The sequence below is a fragment of the Fundulus heteroclitus genome, chromosome 21 (assembly GCF_011125445.2).
Source record: "Fundulus heteroclitus isolate FHET01 chromosome 21, MU-UCD_Fhet_4.1, whole genome shotgun sequence".
NCBI classification, from domain to species: Eukaryota; Metazoa; Chordata; class Actinopteri; order Cyprinodontiformes; family Fundulidae; genus Fundulus; species Fundulus heteroclitus.
The window spans coordinates 19,031,311-19,040,812 of record NC_046381.1 but is presented as its reverse complement, the minus strand read 5'-3'; the positions used below and the strand labels follow the sequence as shown (position 1 = coordinate 19,040,812).

The window sequence follows — 9,502 nt, the reverse complement described above, 5'->3', positions numbered from 1 at the left end:
TCCCCACATTTCCATATAGGTACATAGTTAGCTAACTGGTTGTTAGAGCCTCCTTGGCTTCATTTGCTTCTGGTTGCACATGTTATTTCAGCATACATCATGTTTACACTCAAACTGATCTTAACCAGAAACATACTAGAATTTAGTTATGGCAACAGATGTGGGCTTGCTGATTTCCACTTTTTGTATGAATAGCTAAGCTGACTGGGTATCTGAGGTTTGTAGTGTTCATAAACTGCTGGTGGCCCATTCATTTCATTACATTTAGCACAAACTATTCTCCAACTAAAACTGAGCTCTAAAAAATATTGGACCTTAATTAACTATGTTAGAATAACTTTTATTTATTCTAGTTTTTAAGTTAAGCTAGCTGTTTCCCCCTCCCTGTATGCATAGCAGATGATGCGTTCTAGTTCTACCAAGACGTGGGATTTTTTTTGTTTGTTTTGAGTTGAAAATACAATAAGAAAACCCTAATGCTGCGTTCACACCAAACGTGTTTTCAATTTCTGGGACATCTGGTTTACAGGCAAACTCTTAGTTGAATAAAATAACTCGACGCTCTAGGAGCGTTGGGAGGGCCTACGACGTGTTTCAACAGTCAGGAGCGGCTCGTTTTGAGCCTCAGCATCTGAAGCGGCAGAGGCTAGAGTTGGAAAATCTGAACTTTTGCAGCTGGACGTGAAGCATCAACCAATCAGAGACGCTCTGCTATGTGACGTAGTGGCAAATTTTCCAACGGGACAGAAGGAACATGAAAAGCCAGGAAGTCTACAATGGAGGGCAAACTCATCGTCTCTGTTTGTACTCATCCTAATATCTATGATCAGTCGATCTATAACTACAGAGACAGTAAAGGACCTTGCCTGGAGGAAGATTAGCGAGGAAGTTGGGATCTCAGGTAAGTCATCAAAATGTCCCCCCCAGTCGGTCGAGGCAGATAAGCGTTCACACTGAGCCTGGTTCTGGTTCTGCTGGAGGTTTTCCTCTCCACTGTCGCTTCATGCATGCTCAGTATGAGGGATTGCTGCAAAGCCATCAACAATGCAGACAACTGTCCACTGTGGCTCTACGCTCTTGGAGGAGGAGTGAATGCTGCTGGTAAAGACTTGATGCAATCTACTAGGTTTCCTTAGATATGAAACGTTTTGACCAATCTGTATGATTTGATTGAATTTGACTTAGTAAAGTGCCTTGAGATGACATGTTGGGAATTGACGCTATATAAATAAAACTGATTTGAATCGAAAAACTTTTAACACTGTAAATATTTCCCCTCGTTTGAGGAAAACAGTGAAGCTCCTCCCAATATGTGTCAAACCAGTCCGTCCACACTTTGCTCAGAGCATCCAAGTTTAGGCGTTGGACTTCTTTTTGACGTTCAAATAGCATTCGGTCTAAACGCAGCATAAGAAGTTCAACTTTTGATTTGGAAATTTGGAGGTCATCAAACCACCCTGAGTTCAATATCCAATATGGCTGCCATGCATAAAAAATGTGCTAAAAAGTGTGGGTATAAACCTAGCTCTGTCAGTTCCTATCTCATTAAACCAACAACGCCCATGGTACTGTACAACCCCAGATTGGAAACAGTTTCTTTAGTGTTTGAGCACAGAAATTGGAGATTAATATACATATGAGAATTAGCAAATCCTGCCGGTTTTTCCAACTCCGTACTGGAACACATTCAACTCAGGTGTGACGTAATCCTCAGAAATGAGTCCAGATTTCGTAGATAAATGGAACGTAGCATAAGATAACTGGCTGTTGGGTATCATCCATAGCTGCTGGATGTTAATTAGCTTCATCATAATTAGCGGCCTGGCATCTAAAATACACTACATTACAGCTCTTAGGATATTTAATTCCTAGCTTTAGATTGACTAATATCACAAATGTGCTATGTATTTATTTTAGCTGCTGCATAATGCAGTGACAGGAAAAGGAGAACTATTTTTTGGCCCTGATACTTTGCAAATGCAAAACACTGTTTTCAGGTACAGCGAGTGCAATAATTACTTTGTAAATAGTTAAAATACCAAACGTTTTACAGTCATCTCCACATGGTGATTTGATTTTTATCTAAGCGTGTAAAATGGAATAAAAATAAACTACAACTTTCAATGGGTATTGCAGAATAGGTAATTACCTTTTTTCCTCTTACTATTTTATTTGGGAATAAAAAATATGACAGCGCAAACACTGCCTTTTCCTTGTAGGGCACTGAATCACAGAAAGTTTCACACGATCTTTACACAACTTCATTTTACATAAAGTAACAACACTTGCAAACAGATAGAAAATGGCAATGCATTGTTCTTTGTCTGTACAGATATACTGTATATATACTGTATTTTAGTTGTAACATGAGGATTGTTTGCAGATTTTAAGGCAGATACACCAAATGCTGAGTCATCTTACATGAGTGCATTGAGGAAGGGAATACTGAGGATCAATGATGAAAAAGACAAACAGCCAGTTGTGTTTTCCTGTGAGGTGCGACTGTTGTGGTTGGCAGAGAGCGGAGAACGCAGGGCAGGTGTCGGCCCATGCTTGGCCTAGAGTTGGAGGCAGATGCTGGGTCAAGGCACTAGATGTGAAGGGCCTCTGTCCCTGAGGCTCTGTAAATTGGCCCTGAGGGACTTGTGCTGCTGCTTGTCTCTATGGCCGAAGAGCTTTACCTTTCTGCTCTGACTCCAAATTTTCTAAAATGTCAAAAAAAATACAGATTAAAAAAAGAGTCATACAACATTCAGTGTTATCAATGAGAAATAAATACTAAATATTTTATTATTCGCATGAATATGGATGACTAAGATCCAAATGTCAAAACCGTCCAACTGGCTACAAGATGATGGCCTAAAGGGAAAAAAGCTTGAATGAATGGCATGATCTATTGTTCGTCTTTCATACCACGCTGATAAAGCTAGCCTGACTCAAAGCTTTTGTAAGGAAATGGGTGAAGAACAAGGAAGTCTAAAGAGAATATAAAGAAAGCTCCAACTGGAAAAGGCCATTTACAATGATGAAAGAGAAACAACTTCTTGTGGCTTGATAAAACAGCCTTATGATGCTTTAATCAGTGTGTGTGTGTTTCCATTTGGCTGCTTTACATCTAATGGGGCTTTTTAGTTTCTTAGTCCGTTTTTAGCAAATGTATTCACTTTTGCACCCATTGAGCAGCTGCTTCATCTTTGTAGGTGAATAAAGAAGTATATTTTTTTTCCCATGAGTCTGTTTGAGACTCCCATAAACTCACGTTAGTCTCTGGCTACTGTGGTGCTTTATTTACTTTTCATTTCTGGTGAATACGCAGAACATCAGTTCACACTGTCAATTTTTCGAAACAATTTCGATCATTTACCAAAATATCCCGAAAAGTCTCTTCATCCATCTCGGGTTTTGTCAGTGAGTGCTTAGTTTTCTGCAGAGTAACTGAAAGCAGCCAGAATAATACCTTTTAAGGGAGGAGCTGGTAGTTTCCTCCTCTGATGGCGCGATGAGTCCAGTGTTTCTGGCTGGAATAGAGACAGTTATACAGTTTATAAACTCAACACCACAGATAGTTGAAGGATGGTGCCATGCATGTTTTTTTTTTGCCTCCATTTGTTCACTGGAGACCATAACTTCTGTATTTGGGCTTTATGGACAGGACTAGCTTTCAAAACATGATCTGTTGTTTTTCTATTTTATGAAGCCAAATGCTTAAAGATACAGTACATCAGTGGCAAGAGGTACAATACATCAATAGATAAAGATTCAACAATTTATAAATAATTTACAAGATACACATTAAATTAATGAAATCTCATTAAGTATTTTAACTTCCCATTTTGAAATAATTGAAGCTGTAATTGTTTAACAGTCTTTATAATCCGACTGGTTCCCCAGCACCTCAAGTCAAGATAAATCAATCCCAGAAAACAGAGCAGGTCAACACACTCTGAGTCAGTGAGCTGGGTGGTAATGATTCATGTTGCTATTTAGTTGCCAAGAAAGAAGTCCATACACTGAGCCATGATACACTGCACCATAAAACTATGAAATAATTATTCTAAAAGGGATTTATACTTACATTTATAGCATATCTAATTAAGTATGAATTTATTACATGACTGTTCTACTGACTGTTTTAGAAAAAAAATCGAGACTCTTTGTGACCTTCTCTGTGGTTCATAAAGATACAGCACCCTCCACATGTTTTTGCCCCCCCCCCACACACACACACACACACATACTATGGGGAGTCTGGGTAAACTAAAAATGCACATCTGGGTGTTATTTAAATGGATATGTGCTCAGAATAGGAGACCAAAGTCTGAAGTTAGAGTGTGGTGGTGGAGCAGCACTCCAAACACTTCAGATGTGACATGGACCTGAGACACTGCCCACACCCAGGGTTCCACGTAAAGTCCTCTGCATCATGTCTTATTTGAGCTCCAGCGAACTAAGCTGTCAGGGATTACTAATTAAAGATTCCTAGACACTCCAATGACTTAAAGGAAAATAGGAATGATCTAATAACATTCATTCATTAATTTTGTTAGCCAAGTTATAGCACCGGTGAATCTTTATTTGTTATAGCACCTTTATTTATAAAGATAAAGGAGTTCACCCTTGACACCTTTGTTGTTTGGTTATGTTTTTGAACCATATACACATCCACACATCCATGCTTTCTAACATTTAGGTAATATAAGAAATAATTTTATTGTCCCATGATGGGAAAATTCAGGGAAATTACTGACAACTGATCAAACTTGATACTTTCTGGCTTAATGAAAAAAATAGCTTTCCTAAAGGAGCTATAAGTAAGATGTTTACTATAAAAATCAACCTAAATCATTCTCATTCGTCATCTGCAATGGAAGTAACACTCCCTATTAACAATCTGTGCTCGCCATCAACAAAGTCAAGTTTTTCTCAAACTATTTTAGTACAGCTTGTGTTTACTTCCTGGTTCCTGAGCCAATCATATGAGAGTTCCCAGGGTTACCAAAACAGAGCGCAGCCTTTGGTATTTTATTTTGGCAAAAAAAGAGGAGCAGCCTGCAAACATGGAAGCCAGTAAGAGAAGCAGACCAGAAATCTAACAAAATACAACTGATTGCCAAGGTTAATGTTGGCGTATTTGCTGTGCGGGATAATGAATAGGATATGGCTGTCTTTGTTTTGTCTCACGCCTAAGGTCACTGTCGGGTATTAGGGGAGGCGAGAGCAGAGGAGAGTCAGAGACAGGGCAGACGGAGGCTGCAGCCGGACCGTTGGGTGTGATTACTTCCATCTATGTAATCTCTGCTCTGTTTCTCAATAAAGTGCTGGAACTTGACCACTTCACCATTTCCTTATTCAATCAGTCAGCTTTAGTTTGACTTTCCTACCACACTGTGGAAGTAAAAATGCAGTGCAACAACGGACCGTTGAGTATATGGGGGATGTCCGTAAAAGCCATTGTGTTAGTGCTGTTCCGATTTTAACCACTAAGTGTCATTATTACTTGTTCATTTGAAATGCCACCAACACATGCTGTCTCCCTCTGTTTGTTTGTCACTGAGCCAGGCTTAAACAACTGTAACATTTTAGTACTTGGATACTTTTCTGTTTCTCAGCTGATGGACCGATAGCTGCCAATGTGATTTTGTTGCATTGTTCTTCCGATAGAAAGGCTTTTTTGCAAAACCATTTCCAATATGGGGCTTTTCCATGCCACAAAATGTTAAAAGTCTGGATTCTTTAAAGATGTGGAAAAGTGACCCTGCAGTAAAATATACATTTATTTGAAGGCTATCATTTCCAAGGACTTCAAATGTAGGGGATCCTATATGCTTATGTAAGACAAACTAATTCTTGTTTTTGTTAGTTCCAGTATTAAATAACAGATTTGAAAATAAATGATTCATATGACCACATCAAACTGCTACATTTATCTGGAAGCACAGTCACATGCTTCCAGATAAATATATATATATTGGGAGACTGGATGTCGATGAAGGTCATATTTTGCCGAAACAGTTCACCAGCAGTGCATGCAGCGAGAAAGGTAAAAACGTTTGTGGGCCTGAATATGACGGAAACAGGAGACTCTGAATGACAGTGGAGTACCTTGGGCTTTGGCTTGATCTTTGAGAAGCGATTGCAGACAGTCACATTTAACCCAGCTGTTTTTAGAGCTGAAATCCTGGCCTCGATGTTTGATATCTTCAAAGCAGAAGCAAAAGTCATCCACAAAAAAGACCTTTTACTCAGTAGTGCATTATGAACAAGCGCCACAGATATTTTTTTTCCCCCACCTCAAATAGTTAATCGTTCCTATTCAGTACCTGTAGTTCAGACTGCTGCACCTGAGCTGCTGCAGTAGCTACCTGGTCCTCCAGAAAGGCCAGCTCAGTGTCTGTGGTCCCACTGCTAATACTCCGGGCACATTGCTCCAGCTCCCCCAGCGCCCCCTCCAGGCCATACACAGCTCCAGCAGCCAGGTACACCTGCACAGCAGAGAGCTACACTGTTATCTCCCATCAACACTCTATGCCCAGGCTGACACACATGGGTGGTGGTGCTCTGTAGCTTACATTCTCCTCCATCTGGGTAAGCCTCTGGTCCAGCCTGCGTGTCTCAGAGCAGCTGGATATGGGGGAGGCACTCATGGACTCAGACGGTGTGAAGCTCTCACCCCCAGCCTCTCCGATCAGGTCCTCTGTCGCATTCAAAACCTTCAGCACTTCTGTGGTGATGCTGCACAGCGAGGCTGCTGAATACTTTTGCTTTAAGTGGAAGACAAAGGCGCACATAAACCAATTTATCAACTCAAGTAAGAAAAAAAAAAGTATTTCTGCAAATTAAAAGGTGTGCAAAAGTGTATGCGAGTAACACGGTTGGAAACATTTACGTGTAAAACAACTGAATTTGCTAGAAAAGAAAAAAAAACTCTGGCAACAAATAAAAACATGAAATGTAACATGAATGAATACAATTGTGAAAATCAATGTGAAGAAATGTGATCACACAAAACATTATTATTGGGTCATGGGGAAAGCAATTTTATCCCAAATGAAGGAGAGCACAGATAATATGCTTTTGCATAATTTATTTTTAGAAAGTTTAACTTCAGAGCTCTCAGATTGAAAAAAAAAACACATTGAAGGGGTAACATATCTACCTCATTAGCATCCTGTAATTAATCCGAGGAAAAGTAATTAGAATGCAGAACAAGGATATGAGAAACTATGTAAATTAGGAGAAACCTGAGCGAAAGCAGAAAAACCCAGAGAAGTGGCTGATGATCTTTCTTTTTATTTTAAACATTCAAACAATGTCAAAGTGAACAGAGGGTCCTATGTTCATGAATAAATAAATATAAAATTCTGTAAAATTTTCTCTCTCTTGTGTTATATGTGGGAATTATGAACTTTTGCAACAACAAAAAAAAATCTGACACATTGTAAAATATAGTGGATGAACTGATATGAGGAATAAATACCAAAAAAAAAAAAAAGTTCCATTACATTGATTGTATATAACTTCTTAAGGACAACAATAATTGTATAATCTATAATGATTTTGTAAAAGAAATGTTATTTCCTAATTCCTAATTTATTCAGTGGATGAATATGTGTACTTAGGTTTAAGGTCTATAAGATTAAGATACTGCAATAAGAGATAAGTGTATTTATTTTTTCACATCTGTATCAGTGGTGCATGTGGGGGTGGGGGTGGGTATCTTACTCGAAAGCAAAGATCTTAAGACAGCTGCTGTTGTATTCCCCTGACCAGGAAAAAACACTGTGGGACATGTTTTGATCAATAATGAATAAATCGTTGGGCGACACTTTGATCTGTGGCATCTGAAGCACATTGATCATATTTTAAGGAGGTAATGCTCAAAAAGCCAGGAATATGGGGGAGAACAAAAAGAAAGAAGGGTTATCAATGCTTCCATCAGGATATAGTGATCTGAGGCGGAGCGGAGACGGACACTCTGAGATAAGTATCGATCTGAGCCTGTCTGTGGCTGTGTGAAGATGTCCTCACCCAGTGGAAGGAGCCAGGATCAAACACAGGTGTGCCTGTTTGTATTTGCTCTCTCATTCTGTGACTCATTTGCTCGTGATCTTGTTGAATTTCTATCAGGAACAGAGACCTGCAGCGTCAATAGAGCGTCAAACAATCCGCTCCTAATGCAACATGGGAAACTGCAACAAAATACCTGCAGCTATAACAACAAAATCTGTTTAATGTGTATTTACATGGGTTTTTAGCGGGATTTTTTTTCTATAATTTACTTTTTAAAGTCTTATGGGTTCAAATGTTACCAACAGGGGTGTGTGGAGCTTGTGCTTGCTTGGTTCACCTGTATTCGTATTTTCTGAAAAACAAAAGCCAGCTTGTTGTTTGGCCACGTAAGTGCTGATGATGACGCAAACGAGGAATACAGTGGATAATTACATCAGCAGCACAGCTACACAGCACAGGAGGCTCACTACTTCACATTGATTAATTTAATGAAAGCCAAACTCTGCGCTGTCCTTTAAAAGGGTACACATTTGATGCAAATGCAGAATATGGCTTCAATAGACCAATAAAAACAAACAAAACCTGTGATGCCGCTATGTTTTCCAGCCCAATGAGTTCCTCAAGGGGGATAAGAAAACCGACAGAAATAGATCTCACTAGTACATGGTCCATTCACATTGTAGGAAACAAGCGTGACTCATTGGAGCATTCATGATGTATCCGCCTAATGACCAACGTTGACTCGCGCCCGTCAGATGTGTGTGTGTCTGTGAGTGTGTTTGTACCTGACTTTGTGTTGGTTTGGCTCAGCTTTGACTTACGAAAGGGAAAATATCAGACTGTAATGCAGCTATTAATCTAAGCAGCTGTAGTTAATTAATGTAACTTTAATAAAAAGTTTAAAAAAGTGCTTTTCCTTATTTTCTTGTTTCAGGAGATGTTCCCATTTGCACCAGTTAAATCTGTTTATGATTGGATTTTCCAAAAAGAAAACATCTGACAGGTGGTGATTTTTTCCTTTCAGGGCGAAAAGTCAATAAATACAGCGCCTTGCAAAAGTGCTACACCAATACAGAGTAGAGTAGTGCATAGTTATGAAGTGGAAGGAAATCGATTCATGGCTTTGAAAATGTTTTTTTAAAAAAAAAATCAAAAATTATATATATATATATATATATATATATATATATATATATATATATATATATATATATATATATATATATATATATATATATATATCACATCAGCCCCTATTTATCTGACGCCCTTGAATAAAATCCTGTGCAGTGCTCAGAGGTCAGTATCCTCCTGTGAACATAATGGTGGCACCATCATGTTAAGGGGACTCTTTTCTTTTAAAGAAACAGGGGATGAGGGCAGAGTTGATACAAAGGTCCATAGAGCACGAAGAAAATCTGAATGAAAACCTGCTTGAGGCTCCAAGAGACTTAGAAGTTCTTTATTATTCTTTTTAAAGCATGTCAAACGC

General features: G+C 38.9%; 1 protein-coding gene across 2 annotated transcripts in view; it reads right to left on the bottom strand.

Moving 5' to 3' along the window:
- Positions 1-1,109: 1,109 nt before the first annotated feature.
- The window catches only part of LOC105926663 (myosin VIIA and Rab interacting protein), a gene marked incomplete at its 3' end in the record, with an annotated part of 73,217 nt that continues 64,824 nt past the window's right edge, over positions 1,110-9,502 (bottom strand). For both annotated transcript variants that reach the window (XM_036125292.1, XM_012863071.3), the window contains 5 exon segments: positions 1,110-2,705; positions 3,458-3,518; positions 6,103-6,198; positions 6,321-6,482; positions 6,570-6,761. In XM_036125292.1, coding sequence (XP_035981185.1) covers positions 2,662-2,705; positions 3,458-3,518; positions 6,103-6,198; positions 6,321-6,482; positions 6,570-6,761 — 555 coding nt within the window.